This window comes from Coturnix japonica, chromosome 5, assembly GCF_054131305.1.
Source record: "Coturnix japonica strain WE chromosome 5, WE-NBRP24, whole genome shotgun sequence".
Taxonomy (NCBI): Eukaryota; Metazoa; Chordata; class Aves; order Galliformes; family Phasianidae; genus Coturnix; species Coturnix japonica.
Genome location: NC_140667.1, coordinates 48,214,051 through 48,230,986, shown reverse-complemented (window position 1 = coordinate 48,230,986; position 16,936 = coordinate 48,214,051). Strand labels below are relative to the sequence as shown.

General features: G+C 43.0%; 2 protein-coding genes across 23 annotated transcripts in view; one reads left to right on the top strand and one right to left on the bottom strand.

The window, feature by feature from the left end:
• Positions 1–324: 324 nt before the first annotated feature.
• Positions 325–5,409, top strand: XRCC3 (X-ray repair cross complementing 3). Of its 4 annotated transcripts, XM_015865502.3 has the most exons (7): positions 325–501; positions 949–1,086; positions 1,240–1,452; positions 3,143–3,297; positions 3,854–4,066; positions 4,296–4,342; positions 4,579–5,409. In XM_015865502.3, exons 1-7 carry the CDS (start codon positions 447–449, stop codon positions 4,799–4,801), a joined length of 1,044 nt encoding a protein of 347 aa, XP_015720988.2. In that variant the 5' UTR covers positions 325–446; the 3' UTR covers positions 4,802–5,409. The 4 variants fall into 4 exon arrangements, with proteins under 4 accessions (XP_015720988.2, XP_085405679.1, XP_085405680.1 ...); XM_085549553.1 differs by lacking the exon at positions 4,296–4,342; XM_085549554.1 differs by lacking the exons at positions 3,854–4,066; positions 4,296–4,342; positions 4,579–5,409 and adding exons at positions 1,968–2,042; positions 2,545–2,686 and having other exon boundaries at positions 3,143–3,330.
• A 432-nt stretch (positions 5,410–5,841) lies between these two features.
• Positions 5,842–16,936, bottom strand: part of KLC1 (kinesin light chain 1) — a 36,303-nt gene continuing 25,208 nt past the window's right edge. For 7 of the 19 annotated variants that reach the window (XM_015865497.3, XM_015865498.2, XM_085549548.1 and 4 more), the window contains exon 14: positions 15,635–16,266. In XM_015865497.3, the coding sequence (XP_015720983.1) occupies positions 16,261–16,266 (6 nt within the window). In that variant the 3' untranslated portion in view covers positions 15,635–16,260. Of the gene's footprint in view, positions 9,643–10,951; positions 11,019–14,784; positions 14,916–15,634; positions 16,267–16,936 lie in introns of those variants that run through there. The other 12 variants (XM_015865500.3, XM_015865494.3, XM_085549538.1 and 9 more) reach the window with 4 other exon arrangements.

Genomic DNA, 16,936 nt, shown 5'->3' with positions numbered 1-16,936 from the left:
TCCCCGCCCTCCCGCTCGAGAGGACCAATCCCGTATCGCTGTGGGCTGGAGGCGGGGTTTGTTCCTCGCCCCTCTCGGGACTCGCTGCACAACCCGGAAGTGAGGGGAGGCCGGGCAGAGATAGGCTAGCAACAGGTGACGTAAGAGCTGGCTGCCCGCCCATTGGCTGCGGAGCCTGCGGCGCGGAGGGCGTAAGGGCCTGTTGGGGGGGGGAGGGGTGAGGCGCTGAGGTGATTTCGGGTTCGCTGTCGTAAAGGCAGTGCGCGCGACAGTGCTGCGCTTTACGGCACTGTGCGGTTACGGTGCTAACCCGGTGGTGACGGTGCTGTGGGGCCCGCCATGTTGGCACCGACAGCCCGCATTGAATCGTGTGTTATTGCGGCTGTGTCCGGCTGGGGGTATCACCGCCCCCCGATGCTGAGCTCAGCGCTGGGCCGGGCCGGGACATGGACTGGGACCAGTTCGACCTGAACCCGAAGGTGATCGCGGCCCTTAAGAAAGGTAACGCGCCCTGCATGGGGTGTGAAGTGATGAGTCCTGTGGGGTCCCGTGGCAGCTCAGTGCACAGGATACAATAATGTGCTGTGTGACCTGAAGGAAACCAGCAGCGGGAAGCCGGGAAGCTGCTGTGTGTGACTGATGGGATGGTGGTATCTGTGTGTGACTGCGTTGGGGTGCTGGTATCTGTGTGTGACTGTGTTGGGGTGCTGGTATCTGTGTGTGACTGTGTTGGGATGCTGGTATCTGTGTGTGACTGTGTTGGATGCTGGTATCTGTGTGTGACTGATGGGATGCTGGTATCTGTGTGTGACTGTGTTGGATGCTGGTATCTGTGTGTGACTGTGTTGGATGCTGGTATCTGTGTGTGACTGTGTTGGATGCTGGTATCTGTGTGTGACTGATGGGGTGCTGCTATTTGTGGTGTTGATGAGCTTCTCTCTGTTCCAGCCGACATCAAGTCCATGCAGGAGGTGTTACATCTCTCCGGATCCGACCTGCAGAGGCTGCTCAAGTTGCCCAGTGCGGATGTGGGGCATCTGCTGAGAACGGTCTGCCGTGCTCTGAGGAAGGACGGTGTGCTCACAGGTGGGAAATACAATAGGAACAACGTGCTGTTAAGGCTGGAAACACTGCTGGCCCTGCAGACACACTGCTGGCCCTGCAGAAACACTGCTGGCCCTGCAGAGATGCTCCAAGTGACTTTTTCCTTCTTTCTGTTTGATTTCAAAACCCACGCAGCTCTTCAGCTCTACCAAGACAAGGATTGTTTCTCCTCCCAGTGCCAGAAGCTCAGCCTGGGCTGTTCGGTGCTCGATGACTTGCTGAAGGGTGGCATCCCTTTAGTGGGGATCACAGAACTTGCTGGGGAGAGTTCTGCTGGGAAGACTCAGATTGGTTTGCAGCTGTGCCTTTGTGTGCAGTATCCTTACAGATACGGTGGATTAGAGTCAGGTAAGTATCGATATGTAAGTATTGATTGATTTGCCACTTGGAGGAATGTACTGAGGACACTATAGAATCACAGAATGGTTTGGTTTGAAAGGAGCCTGAAAGACCACACGGTTTCACCCCTCTGCCATGGGCTGGTTGTCCCCCACCAGCTCAGGCTGCCCAGGGCTCCATCCATCCAGGCCTTGGGCTCCTCCAGGGATGGGGCACCCACAGCTCTGTGCAGCAGTGCCAGGCCCTCACTGCCCTTACATGGAAGGATTTACTCCCAGTGCCATCGGTGTGATTTGGCAGCAGTATTACTCTTCCTTCCGTTCCACACTGGGTTTAATGGGCAGAAATTACACTTTAGCTGACCTTACTTTGGTTTAAGTGATGTCATTAATCAGAACCGAAGCAGATATATTCCATTCAGTTCCTTCCTGTGTTAAACTGCACTCTGTGCCACTCTGTGGTGGGATCTGGAGTGCTGTAATGTGGGCACTTGAGTTAAATTAGAACCTTTTGGTCTCTTTCAGCGTGGTCAGAAATTAATTACTACTTTGGGAGTCCGGGTTTTTATCCCATTTACCAAAGTTGTACTTTGGTGACAGGTAACAAATAGCTCTTGTCAGGCTTTTAGATGCTAAACAGTAGCAGCAAAGTGTGAATTACCAACTTGGGGCTTTGTGGTCTTTCCATGTTTTTTACAGCGGGCAAGTTTGGGATTGCTGGTTGAGAACAGCAACGTTTTAGAGGTGGGCAAGGTGCAGAAAGCTGATGTGCTGCATGGTCTCCTTCCCCCTTAGATGGAAATGGTGAATTGCATTTCTTTAGGCAGTCTAGATCTATTGTGTACTTCCTTCACTTAACTTCATGTTAATCCTGTTTACAGTTCTCGAATACTGGCAGTAAACCAAGCAATGAGGACACCCTTTGCCTCAAGGTTTTCTTTCTGCTATTCCAAGAACGTCAGTTATGGTCTATTGCATATTGGCTGAACCTATTTTCCATGCCCATATTCACGAGTAACACATGAATGCAATGTGACATGCAAATCCCTATTATAAATTCTGAATTAGAACCAGCAGCAAACGTTTTCTTCTTGTTAACCAGGCAGGTTTGGTGCGTGGCAGGTCGGGTTCATTTTGTCTGCATGGAGGAATCGAGTGACACCCTTCTGCTCCACACACACTTGCACCATTATGGCCAGGCACCGTATGGTCAGATTGGTCTTTGAAAAGCAGATGCTCTCTCTGTAAGTCAGTATCTGTGGTAAAGAAATGGCCGCCTGCCTGAATTAGGCAGCGCTGTGCTAAAGGTAATCAGCTGTGAATAGGAACGGTAGCTGGGTAGTGCAGAGTGGATTCATTTAGCCTGAAGATACCTCAGCACAAGTTAGCCTGGCTTTCATTAGTTTGATATTCTACGTTGCAAGCCATAATTGGTTTATTGGAGCACATATTGATGCTGAATACATGTAACATCACATTCGTTGTAGAGGTTTCTCTTGCTGATGTTTGAGAAACTGAAAATCTGACTGGGAGGATGAGAACTGCAGGGATTTCTATAAGAAATTTCTTCACATTCTATAAGAAATCACTTCACTGCTCGGCAGTGGTGCAGGAGGAGCGTCACCTAGTGGATTGCTGGGGAGCACACAGTGAAACTGTAAGTCATGCTGCAGTAACAGAGGATTCCTTCTTGATTGCAGGAGCTGTCTACGTTTGTACAGAAGACGCATTCCCAAGTAAGCGTTTGCAGCAGCTGATAGCTCAGCAGCATAAGTTGCGTGCAGATGTGCCACCTGAAATCATACAACGGATCAGGTTTGGGAACAGTATCTTTGTTGAGCACGCAGCAGACCTGGTAGGTAACAGCACAGCTTACAGATACATGATCATAATGCTGTAATCCAGTAACCAGAGGAAGTTCTTTGTTGCAGGAGACCAAAGAGGCTGCATGTTATCCCCAGCTATTTTATTCACAGATCCAAAACGTAGGAGTCTCTATGGAGAAAATCAACTCTATCCCAGCCAAGATGTCTTTTATGTTGTAATGTTTATATTTTTGAGGGGGGAAAATAACCAAGAAAGAACAGTTAGTTTAATAGAATGAGTCTTACTGCAAATCAAACTCGAGAATCACAGTTGAGTTGTAAAAGCTGCAGGGAGCTGAAGGCTATTGTTTAATTCTTGCTGTGTTTGATGCTGCTTTTACCTGGTGGCAGCAATCAGGAGAACTGAGACTCACACAATCACCTTTTCTGCCCTCACTGAAACAAATTGGCCAGAAGTTGAGAGTGTCACCATGTGCTTGTTCTCCTTTATATCCAGCTGCTGTACACCACTGTTAGAGACGAGACCCCAGGCTGCAAGGGTCTCATCTCCGTTCTGTTCTAACGCTGTTTGCATTCTGGGCACAGGACACCTTCCACAACTGCATTACAAAGAGAATCTCTTTCCTGCTCACGAGAGGCGTGGTGCGGTTGGTGGTCATCGATTCCATTGCTGCTTTGTTTCGATGTGAATTTGGGGCTTCGGATTCTGTTCTGAAGGCTCGTTATTTGCAGACATTTGGAGCTCAGCTCCACGGCTTAAGCACCAGATTCAGGACTCCAATAATGTGCATTAATCAGGTATGGCATCAATGTGAACATCCTTCAAGGCTGCATTCTGATGGGTGTGGATGTGTTAAATTCATATACGCTACAGCTACCACAGCTTTTAGTTTGCTTTGAAAGAATATGGGTTTTTCTAACTTGACCCAATAACCTGAATTTTGTTGGCGTTGCCCCCTGCCCTTCTGTTTGCTGGTATCAAATGCACAACAGCAGCTCAGCCACACGTGTTGTTGTTCTGCTGCAGGTGACCGATGCTGTGAGCGAGTCAGAAGCTGCACCGTGTGGCTACAGGTGAGTCATCCACCACAGAAACGGAGCAGTGCTGTGCAGGGCACCATTTAACCACCGGCACAATCTACTGATGTGCATTAACAGCAGTGGTGCATTATGCAGCAGTGCTGGATTAAACTAGGAGCTACATCACTGTGTCTCAGTAGAGCAGTTCCAATGGAATTTTGTTCCAACAGAAGCCAAAATGTTCCATATGAAATTGATACATACAGAAATCTGCACTGCTTTCTTTATAGCACTGCTGACAGCAGAGTCTTTCCAGCACTTGGAATAACCTGGGCAAATCAGCTGCTAATGAGACTGATGGTCAGCAGGGTGCCACAGCCTGAACCAGCACCTGGAGCTGCGTGCCACCACCCTGCAAGCGTCAGGACCTTAAGAGTCGTGTTTGCTCCTCATCTGCCTCCATCCTGCTGCTGCTTTACAGTAAAACTGGAAGGTGTGAGAGGAATGAAGTAAGCTCGTTCTGCAGGATCGGATCCTGTTCCAAAAGTGCGTTGAACCTGCTTTGCTTCAGGAAGGAGCATTAGTGAAATGAAATTCTTCCTATGGCAGAGGAAGGGATGCTGAAATACATAAAGGGTGTCTGCCAACGACATCAAGTGTTCTTTCTACATTGTGCAGAGATGCTCTTTTTGTGTCCGGATGTATCCGTGAGATACGTGAGTAATCCTTGCTGCAAGGATTGAGTGGCACCTTCAGCTGTGTTCATCCACACAGCCCCTGCTCTTTTATCAGAGCTTTACAGGTTTCTCTCCCCATCTTCTGCTGACCTCAAGCATAGTAATTGCTCTGGGTGCTTTTTGAAACCGTTGCTGCATTCAGGGTGAGGGACAGCTCAATGAACTTATTCATCCACACCTTCCAATGGCCTTAAAACTTGGTGTGCTCGGTGGGTGGCTGTTGCTATCAGTGGGTGACACTCACTTGTATCACATACCTGTTAAGCTTTCACACGTTTCCCATCTCCCCCCTCCTCCCCAGGTCACCCAGCCTGTATTTGTAAGCGACCACAATCATTTATTACATTATTTTTTTAAAATAAAACCCAACAATGAAGCTTTTAAGTCTTTGTGTTCTCAATTGAAGGAAAAAAGACATCAGGTTGCAGTAGCTTATCACCACAAGTCCTCAGTCTTCAAATGCTGATGTTTCATACAGCATAGCTACCACTAGAATTACTCTCCAGCTCCTAGTACATTGCTCATCCTATTGTAATAGGTGGTGGATTGTAGTTTTATTTATATACCATATATATATATATATATGCCTCTCTGGGCATTGCATTCAGAGCCCAGCTACTGTCTATCTTAAGGCTCAGCAGTAGCTGTGGTTTCTGCCCCCTCTGCCAATCACACTCAGCACCAGTCTGAGATCCAACACGCAGCACATGAGAATGGCTTTGGGGGTATGAAGAGCAGACACGGCTGTTGCTTTGGGGAAGCATCTGCCCCGCTCAGTCTGGTGTTAACACTGCTGAAACACACAAGCTTTAATACTTTCCCTTTATACAGCTTTATTCATCTTTGGATTTCACAACTGAGATTTGTTTCTATACAGGAAAGATGGAACTAATTTTTACACAGATTTACACTGTAGAACGTGCTGAGTACACTCATTTTGACCCTGTGAGAGCATTTTAAATACTTTATTTTCTACCCTTTGAAAACCTTTTAAACAGCTTCAAATGAATCAGCAGCTCTGTGCTGTATTTCAGGGGACCCCTCCTGGAAGGAACAGAGCGAGGTCTGGGAACAGACTGCTCACAAGGTAAAAAGAGCCGTGGTGGATGTATTTAGAAGACAAATGTAGTAAAACACAAACCAATCTCATTCCAAGTGGCAACAACAGGGAATGCTCTTAGTAACAACTGCCATTTGTTCTGGGACCTCCACACTGGATTTCTTCCATTGCTGTAACCAACAGTAATGAGACACGCAGAGCAAAATGCTGCACCTTAAAGCTGGGCTTAGAAAGGTTTAAGTCTGTACTCAGACATGAAATCCACACATCAAAATGTATATACATATAAAACCAAAACTATTTTCCTCAAAATGACAAATCAACATTAAAAATAGTTTTTTCTTCACTACTGACCTGGACCCATCAGAGCACAGAGAACCATCTGGAAAACTTCAAAGGTAAATGTTCCAAATCTACCTGCAAACCACTTAGGAAAACCCCAACAACATTCAACTATATACAATACAAACATTCCTATGAAGGCTACGGCAGGAGCAGAGAGAAAGGCAGCTTTGTGCCCATTGTTTGCATACAACTGTTCCTATATGCAGCTCAACGGCCTCAGTGATGCACTGCAAACAGGAGCGGCACTGGCTTAACCTCAACTCCCTGTAACCTGTATAATGAAGTTCAGCATTACTATTCCAAGCAAGGAATCGTGCCAGATTGAAAACCAGCAGCACTACCAAGGATACCACCATCCTGCCAAGATACCCGTCCATTCCTAAGGCCTGAAGTTTTCTGCTTTAGAGCTGTTGATTTCATGTCAGTACTGAAGACGTCCAAGAATTAACAGTTGGGTTTTTTGGTCTTGTACTTGAGCAGACCTGCTGGCTACAACCAGAACAGAGGAAATGCAGAAAGAAAATCCCACATAAAAGCAAACTAAGAAGCCCACCTGAAACTGCAGTGTGTGAGCCAGGCCATGGCAGGAGCTGATTCCTGATGGGAACACAAGGACTTCAAGTTGACTCTATGTTTGGTTTTGCATGCTAAGAGTTCCTCTCACTGCCAACAGCACAGCAGCTCACAGCTGTACAACCTTCTCTAAGTGCCCGGCCATCATCCTTTGAGATTTAGGAAATTGGGGTTTCTTTTCTAGAAAACTACATAAGAATTGTTAGAGCTACAGCGTACTCAACAATGCAGATTTATCTTCCAACACACTTGGAAACATAAGAGTTTAACAGATGTAAAAGCACCGTACTGGTCAAACCAGCAGCAGTAAGAGCTGTGTGCAGCCCTCAGTGAGAAACAGCACACACTCTGGCCATGCATCCAACGTACATTTGATCATTAACACAGTTCTGTGTTTACGCTTTTGAGTCTATGAAGAACAACCTTTCAATGCTGAAGACAAAACTGTTGAAAATACTCCATTTCTTTCAAGCAGCTCCTTATTACCAAACTCAGTTCTGTGTCCGATTAGCTTTCTTTTTTTCTTTCTTTTTCTTTTTTCCTTTTTTTCTTGTTTTTAAAGGAAGTTAGGCTTCTATAAACACCTCAAAGGGAAACACTTGACTCTACAGAACACTTACAAGGCCCACTGAGCCACTCCTAGAGCAGTAGCACTGTACTGCTGTGGGTCAGAGAGACGCCCTGGGGTGTTTGCAGGCAGAGGAACTGCCTACAGGCCAGCACAGGGCACAGCTACCCTGGTTCAGGAACCAGCACAGGGCTCCATGCAGTGCCCAGCCTGAAGAGACCCAAACATACCAGTGGGTGCACAGAGCGCATTTTGCTTCAGGGAAAAATAAGTATATATTAGATATATATATATATATTTAATATAAAAAGCTCTTTAATAAAAGACTAAAACTCAAGAGTCTACATTATATGAGTATATATCGTTAACGTCACTGAGCAACAACTTGTTCTTGCTCAGGTTCATTAATGAATTGCACTACTCTGTGCTAAACTTCTACATATTAGCAGCATCGTATCTCACCATCTCTAATGTGTCCTTGCAGCAGGTGCACCACGTGCAGCTTTCTTTAGAGAGATGCTGACACGGTACCCCCTGGTAAACATAGGCGAGTGCATTCCATACGCAGCGGTACGCGACAGTCACTGCAACACAGCTCAGAACCAGATGCCAAAGCAGATGGATACTTCTAAGAAGTACTATAAGAGACCGTTCAACACTACAACTTGCCTCCTGGCTCCCTCAGTCAGTGCTGACCCTGGATGGCTATTCCAGCCTTCACTAAGTTTGTTCTGTGTTTTCTAACTCACAACTACGACCACAAATATGTTTCTACTCTGTTGTGGTTTTTTTTTAAACACCTTTTCAACCAACTTCACACAAATAAAAGTTGTTACAAAAGATGAACAAAATCACAAGCTTTACGGAAAAGAAAACACTGGTGTCTATGGAATACTTAAAACTTACATACTGGGTTGCAGCAGCAGTCCTTTATACAAACAGCATAAATGTAAGTCGATGTAACACGGCTGCGTGGCCAAATGAGTTGGTGTGGCCATCCTGCGCTTCCACCGGGGCCCTTCATGTTGGAGCGGTCCTTTGCTCAGCAGCTGCTCCCAGCGCAGCAGCCCAGCCTGCAGCTGCAGCTTCTGCTGCCATCAGCTGTTGTGGAGAAAGGCGGCATTTGGGATCAACACTGGAGCACTTGGAGCATGCAGAGAATAGGGCCGAGTTCCAGTGGACAAGCGAGAAAGTCAACCTGAGGCGTGGCGTTTCCCCAGGAGCAACAGCAGCTGCCCTGGGACTGATGCAGTCCAGAACTTCAGAATCCTTCCACCACACGAGACAAAGGGCAAAACGTTTTCCTTTTGTCCTCGTCAGCTCAAACTGTCCTATCTCCATCCATTATTGTGCCCTAAGACTTTTATCAACAGGTATCTAAGTTATGGTCACAGGAATTCCTATTCGTGCTATATGTAACGTAACCCCAGTCATCTCCTATAAAACATGTTAGCTCAATCTAGTGGTTAAGTAATCCATGTTTAAGTGCTGTTTTGCTAGCTAAGATCTTTAACGTCAACATAATCAGGGGAGCAATGGACAGCCCCACCAATACAGTGCGTTCGGTTCGAATGGATACAGTAATGCACACAACTTATCCTTTCCTCCAGCACTGCACACATTTACTACCACACGTTTCACTTTGCCCTCATTTTCAAACATCTCTGCCTTCTGCTATGTTTTAAATGTGTTTGCATTTTGACAGTTGTTGGGCTGCTGTCTTACTCAGACCTCCTAAAGAAATCAACGTAAGTAACATGAATGGGAGCAGTGCAATGAGCAATATATACCTATACAGTTTTATCTTAGAAGAAAATACCCACTTATGCCACGTTTTAAATTATCCCTATTTAGAAAAGTAATAACAGCAGTCCTTTGCAAAACTGAAAGAGAAAACATCTATGAACTATGCGTTCCTATACATAATGATGAGGAACCAAAGCTTTGAAGATCTCAGTGCTTCTTTATTCACAAAGGAATATTAGCTAGCTTCTCTCCAAGCATCTCAATGCGCCAAATCAGTTTGACTGACACTCAGAGCTCTCGAGTCTGTCAGACAATTATTTCGTTCCTGTGTGAAGGGGGGAAAAACACACAAAAAGTAAATTATGCAGCTGTCCGGATAGTTCAAGCAAACAAAATTACTAACAGGAAAAAAACCTACAAGGAACCAGAGAGAACTGACCTCACAACGTCGTGTTAAGGGACCTGCATACTCTAACGAGCATCACTGCGCAGCTGTACTGAGACCAGCACACCCCCTGAAATCCTAACCCAGGTCCTACCATGAACAGGAATATCCATCTGTGGGAACCACCACAAGTGTCTGCAGTGGGTGAACTAGAAGTCGACAGCTCATTGACAAATGCAGTGAGTACACAAGTAATAAATAATTCTTCTCGAAGTAGCATTGATGAAATAGTGAGAATTTAGTGGCACTCAGGACATGACAGCTGGAAACCTTAGCACTGTCACTACAAAGATTTACTCTTTATCCTGATGGATGTTTTCTTTTTTTTTTGGCTAAAGTTCACACTGTGCAAAGACTTGCACACATTTCACACTACAGAAACCTCTGCAGTACTTTAGTTGGAGGTAACAACAAAACCTGTAAGCCTTTCAATAGCAATATGAGAGTCACAGGTTGGGCTTTCTTGCTACTTTAGGACAAATAACGAGGAATATCCTCAGGTGCAGTTTCATTAGTACAGAAGCAATTACACTTCCCTAAAATTAGTGTTGGTTATGGCGTTAGTAAAATGCACAACGCTGTTTAGGACGTAGGACATTGCTAGCTTAGTTGACAATGTAGGAAACAACAGCTTATTAAGGGAAAAACAGAAAATGGGAAGCAGCAATCGGGCACATCATATGGAGTTTAGCTTTTGTTTTAGCGAAGCATAACACAGGTCAGACAAACTTTTAGAGACTGTTCCTCTGCACCCTCAGAAATCACTGAGGTGGTGTTTAAGGAAATCTGAATACGTACAGAGGTCAGGACTGCGGGGCCCTTCTCAATAAAGATGCTGAAGAAAAAAACACTTTGAACCTCAGCTTTAGAAGTTCATGGGTTGGTTGTTTTTTGGTCTAAATGTCTAAAGTATATAATCTTCCATTTTAATAGCGAGACTAACCCAGAGACTGCTTGACACCATGGAAACCAATGCTTTTTACTGAAGACTTGAACACTTCCTTACATTTAAATATAGTCCACAAGAAGTGTTACTGAATGAAGCATTAAGCATATGCTTTCAATATCTTACTCAAGTAGGATTTTGCCAATCACACAGGAGTTCGTTGTTCTATTATTTGTGGTAATACTGTATCCCAAACCCTACTAATAGCATCTATTTTGGTAAGAACATTGTAGGGCTTCTTACTTGAAAGTGATCTTCAGCAGCCTTGCCACCCATGTTAAGAACATTCAGAGAACTGGCACGCTTCATGCTGCAACCAGGACAGTGAACATGCAAGGATAAACCCATCAGAACAGCTGAATACTAACAGCTCTAAAAACACAAGTATAACAACGAGCAATGCACAGTTAAGGGAGTTATAACAAAGCACCCAAAGTGATCTGAGGAAAACTCTTTAAGATGATTATATGATTCAAATACTACATCCAGTTATAATTACATAAGAAATCAATTACAGGCTCCACAGAGCTTAAACACTTCAGGCAATGGATTTAAACGGCAATTCAAAATAAAATATCAATTTTTTTTTTAAAAGCACATCAAATTAATACACTCACTTAACACTAATTGTTAATTACCTAATCCTCAATTTCATGTTTAACGCAGCTTGTTTTAAAAACTAAACATTCTGATAGTTCAGGAGAAAGTGGTGAAATTCACAGACTGTCACATAGGCAGCTTTGGAAAAGCTAAACCAAATATGAGCTGAGTCCCTTCTGCCCTGTTTACATCAATGTGCAGAGTCCATCATTTCAAAAAACGTTTTAGAACATTTCATTGTATGCATTTCATAGTGAAGGGAAATGAGATGGCAGCTGCTGCTAACTGGGGTCATGCTTTAACAATGCTTTGAGCAGCAGCAGCAGCCCTACAATGCTGTACTGAAAGTAACAGGTGAGCAAAAAACACCACCAGGATCACCTACACACAAGCTACTGACAGTCAAAATATTGCTGCATTGGCAGCAATATCTACTACTGTCTGAGGTGAGGATTTGTCCATGGAGGCTGTGGACGCCCCATCCCTGCAGGTGTTCACGGCCAGGTTGGATGGGGCTCTGAGCAACCTGGTCTAGTGCCTATAGCATGGGATTGGAACTAGATGATCTTAAAGGTCCTTTAAGGTCCTTTCCAACCCAAGTTTCCCCAACATGTACAACATAAAACAAAAATATTTTAAAGTGTGTGTAACAAAACCCCAGATTAGTCTCAAGCTTCACAGTGATAGCCTCAATCCCAAAGAGGCTGTGCACTATTCTGAATGCCAGAGGTTGGCCTTGATTTCTGACAAGCTCTTTATGGAGTTAAAAGCTCCTAAATGAGAGCTTTGAATGCATGCTGGTGAACTCCTGATGGCAGAACCAAGCAGCTGCCACCTACATCTTTACTACGGGCCCGACAAAGTTCCCCAGGCCTTCCAATCACATGGAGAGGTTTATCCATACACTTCACAGACTTTACCCAGACTGTCTTTGACTGCCAACAGTCAAAGTGAAGCACGTGGTTTAAATGCTTTCATAAAGCAAAGGCTAAGCAGAATAACGAACCAAAACACTGACGAACACAGGCAACAGATGCTGCACAACACAGACCTATTGGTTTTTTTCTTAGCATTTCAAAAGCTGGGGCACACACAATTTAAAATATTTGACATGAGTGTTAGCAACAGCAAAGCAAAGACTCATGCATGGCATATGCCTTCCCTTTCCTTAAGGAAACATGTGCAAGAGTTATAAAGGGAAGGCAAAGCCAGTTAATCAATAAAACACAAATATCACATAAAGTCCTCGTGAAAAAGAGTGCAAAGGTTTATGGAAATAATTCCACTGGTACAATTTTTAAGCCCTCACTGAAGTATATATTAATAAAAACCAAAAGCCCACTTTGTTGTTAATCTCTCATGAGATACTTTTGTTGTTACAAATCAAGCACTTTGCGAAGAATTAACCTTTAATTAGGAAACACATTAGGACTTCTGAAGCTGTATCTTCCAGTGGACAGTTCTTAGTTCTCAGTTAAGAAATCTGTTCTTTGTTTCCTATCTTAAACAACACAGAAGGCTTTTTGACAGTAATTCCCCTGGTACATTTTCCACTATACTTTCCTTCTGCATCAAGCTGCAAGATGAAAAGTCTTTCTTTCATGATGTGATATGAATGTATTTCTCTCTGAGCACTTCTCATTTAGAATCAGACTATCACTGGCAATTACTATTTACAGAAGCACAGCACAAGCAGCAGGAGTAAATAAACATCAGATTGAAGTTGAGGGGCAGGGTTTAGTGGGAAGTATCAGTGATAGGAGGATGGTTGGACTGGATGATCTTGGAGGCCTCTTCCAACCTCGGAGAATCTATGAGTGACCTTCAGAGACACCAGCAGCAAATGCAGAGGTAACGCTGATAATGCCTGGAGTGGCTGACTTGGCAAAATTGACTTCTATGTATGCAATGGCACCTTAGCTAATTTTAATAACATACTCAAGCGTAAATTAAGATTTAAAAGGTTCTGTATCTTACATGGACACAAGTTCTGATATTTGTCAACACACTCAACAAGTATACCTACATAAAAGGCTGCCAATGCAACACGTTGAATGCAAGTTCTAAGAACACACTGTTCTTTGAGTACTGCACTGAGTTCTAAAACCAGGAATATTTTGTCAGAAAGGAAAAGCCAGGAACACGTTGTCATCTTTCCAAATTAAGTTCCTACCAATGTCTCCATCTGAGGTGATAGAGAACCTGAAGAATAATGAGCATTATGTGGGTAGACCACTTCTTCACTGGTCAAATAACGTAACAGAAGTGCAGACAACAAAAAAGGAGAGCAGCTTTTTCAGGATGCTGCAAAGCCAAATGTCTTAACTCCAATTTTCTATACCTATCTGCAGTTGGAGTAACTACCTGATGAAAGTTACCTCTCTAATACAGAAACCAAAGAATAAAACTTGGTCTTTTAAGAAACTGAAGACTTGAAAAAGTCTCACAACAAAGAAAAAAGAAAATGCAAAATTAGGACTGAATTTGTATTTATATTGATAAAGAATATGCCTACACTATGATACATGAAATTTAGGTAGAAATAAGAAATGCCAAGCAAGTTATAGAAATGCTAATACTTAAATCAAGGACATTCCTTTTATTCTTTCCCGTCTTGCCTCTGCACGCTGCCCCTAACCCATTTCACATCTGTGTACTTCTCCCTCCTATTTATGCGTATTTCACAGTTTATTCACAACCTATCATCACAGAGACAGTTATCAATTACATATCAGTAAATACGTAGGGAGTTTGGACTTTGATTCAGTGCCTTCAGACTACATCTGTGACAGCTCAGAGCAAAATGGCAATTACAAATTTGGAAAATCAGATCAAGCTGAAGATCAAGCAGGTGTGTGAGGAACAGAATTAAACAGACTGATTTCCTAGAAATCTACACAGATCCACATCGTTAATCATACTGTAACAAAAACAGTTTTAAAAGTCTTAATGCCACCGACTTCACTTTGGTTAAAATGCTCAAGAGATGCACCAATAGGTTCAAGTTTTTCCAACATTCTCCTCTGCTCTGAGTGAGAAGGGCTCAAGTCAGTAATTCACCTATGCACAGAGCAACGTAGAAATATATTAAGCTGTAGGAATGATAGCTTACTGTATTCTAGCTTTACCATCCTTTATTAACTTTATCACTGTGTGAAAAGGAGAATTTTGTTGTTTACTAACATTGACCAATAATTTTAAAAGGCCTTTTTGTTCAAGTGGCTAAAGCATCAAAAAGGAAAAAGGCATTTAAAAACTGAGTTAACCCTCAAAAGCAAACATAATTCCTCAGACGTTAAAGAACTTCAATAATTTGCTTAAGAAAAGATTCTCTATTTTCAGTTTCTTTATGATATTATTCTAGGTGACATGCGGTTAGCTAAGCAGAGAAGAAAATACTGTCCTAGGTACTGCGCTAGGCTACAGCAGGAGCACAGAACAAGGGCACACCAGCACAGCTAAGGAGAGATAATTACCCTGGATTCTTGGGTTCACTGTCTCGTGAACTTCCTCCCTTCAGCTTTCTAACCAGCTTCTCGCTGCTGCGTCTAATGGAAGCTCGAAGTTTGCTAAAGGAACCACTGCGTTTTAAAGATCCAGTGCCATCCTGAAAAAAATTGAACAGATGTGAAACTGCGAGAGTCCGTAGCCCTCCCCCAAAACTGGTTCCAAAGTGTCTATTGCTATAAATATAGACGTGGTACAATTACTTAAGTACAGAATACTACAGAGCTACAACTTTACCAATCCAAATTGGTTTCTTCCATCAAACTGTACCAAAGATTTCTGAAACGTGAAGACATTCTCAAGTGATGATTCATAATAAATAGAAATAAGCCACCACGACGTGTCAAACCATTCACCGTCACCATGGCACCATTTCGTGTGAGCACACTGTGTTCAACATAGTACAAGCCCCAAGCAAAAGCATTCCAGTCTAGGAAAAAACTGTTTTATTTTTTTTTTCTGAGCATCTACATTATTTGCAAACATGTTCAATCAATCCTAACATCACTGATCAGAGACGTTAATGGTTAAATTCCTGTGCATCATTTTAACTCTCACCAAGGCAAATGTAAAACACGTCAGAAATGCATTTTCTATACGCTGCATTCATGTTTTACACTGCTGTGCTCATCCAAAGCTTCCAGCCGAGCACAAGTTTATTTTTTAATGTTTTATTCTTAAAATAATAATAAAAAAAAACAAAACAGTTTAGTGAGATTAGAAGTGACCACCTCCTACTGCAGAGATACCCTACGTGACTATGAGAGGAAGAGTTGCAGAAGAAAGCAAAGTGCTATTGAGCAGACAAAGACAGACACCTGAGTTGGAGTGAGTTTATTAGAAGTTAGAAAGACAAATACACAAATCACTGAACACCAAGATTAGTAGAGAAAAGCATATTTGCCAAAATTTCACACGAAGACTAAACAGCAATGCTACTTTAGAATAATCATAAGTGAAGACATCCAGAGTTCCATATTGATGTTAACCATGTAATAGGTCTCTAAATACATTTTAAAGCACTTGGAGAACATGCCTTACTTTTAAGGGTTCAGGTTGTTTGGTTTTTTTTCCTCCTGTAAAGATCACCATCATGCCATTTCAATAATATCTTGTGTGATACTTTTAACTACCTTTTTTTCCCATAGTGAACAGCTACTTATAAAGCTCATTGTTAATTCTTTACTAATGTATTACACAGCAAATGGTTGTAATAACATTTTGTATGACTAGATACATATTTGGCAAAGCTACACGTGTACAGAAATAGAAACCAAAAAGACACCAGCACTGAAGGAATGGCCAGTTTACAGGGAAGTGTAGCTCTGACAAGAATCTTAGGGGGGTTGCTAAAACACAGCAGTCAGTACTGGAGAGAGAAGTTAAAGCTTGAAGATGGTGCACGCCCTTCATGCAGGAGACAGTATAAGAATCACAAAAGGCATCTAGGCCTGTCAGAAACGGAGAGAGAAAAACTGAATGAAACTGTTGGGAACAATTCAACAGTTTTCACTTTTGTGCAGTTACGCTCACAGTATTTCTAGGTCACGCTCAAAACACTTTGTAGTTATTTTAGTTAACAGAGTAAGTTCTCAGTCTGCATTGAAGTACAGAGCGCAGGCCCTCACAGTACAGACTGTAGATGTGCATTTGCGCTTTGGCCTATAGCACTAATAGGCAACACGTAAAAGCATGAATGACGCCGTGCTTTTTTAAGCTATAATTGATACAAAATACGAACCATCTTTAAGAAGGGACAGCTTTAAACGTGACGTCTTATAAACAAATAAAGGATCTTTTTAGATGATAAATGCAAAATAAATACATAAATAAATAAATAAAGGGGGAGGAAATAAAACCAGAAGGCGACAGAGCAAGGTGCATTCATTTCAGCTTTAACTTCTGTCAGGAATTTTCTTCAAACAAAACCAAAAGAAGAAAGGTTTTTCCCCAACCTCCAGACAAAATTCTGTTCACTCTTTTAAGGAATTAGAATCCACCTGAGCTGTCAATTCAGTCTCACAAATGGCAGCTGGAACAACACAGTCATCACAGTGACCCTTGGAAATGGCAAGATGTCTCGCTGCAAAGTGACTGGAAGATCCCAATCTAACCAAAGAG

What these genes read in the sequence shown, in the direction of transcription:
- XRCC3 (XM_015865502.3), top strand. Translation starts at nt 447, where the DNA reads ATGGACTGGGACCAGTTCGACCTGAACCCGAAGGTGATCGCGGCCCTT. An exon ending in GAAGGACGGTGTGCTCACAG is followed by an intron (nt 1,087 to 1,239) that starts GTGGGAAATACA and finishes AAACCCACGCAG; the next exon opens with CTCTTCAGCTCTACCAAGAC. An exon ending in GCTGCACCGTGTGGCTACAG is followed by an intron (nt 4,343 to 4,578) that starts GTGAGTCATCCA and finishes CTTTCTTTATAG; the next exon opens with CACTGCTGACAGCAGAGTCT.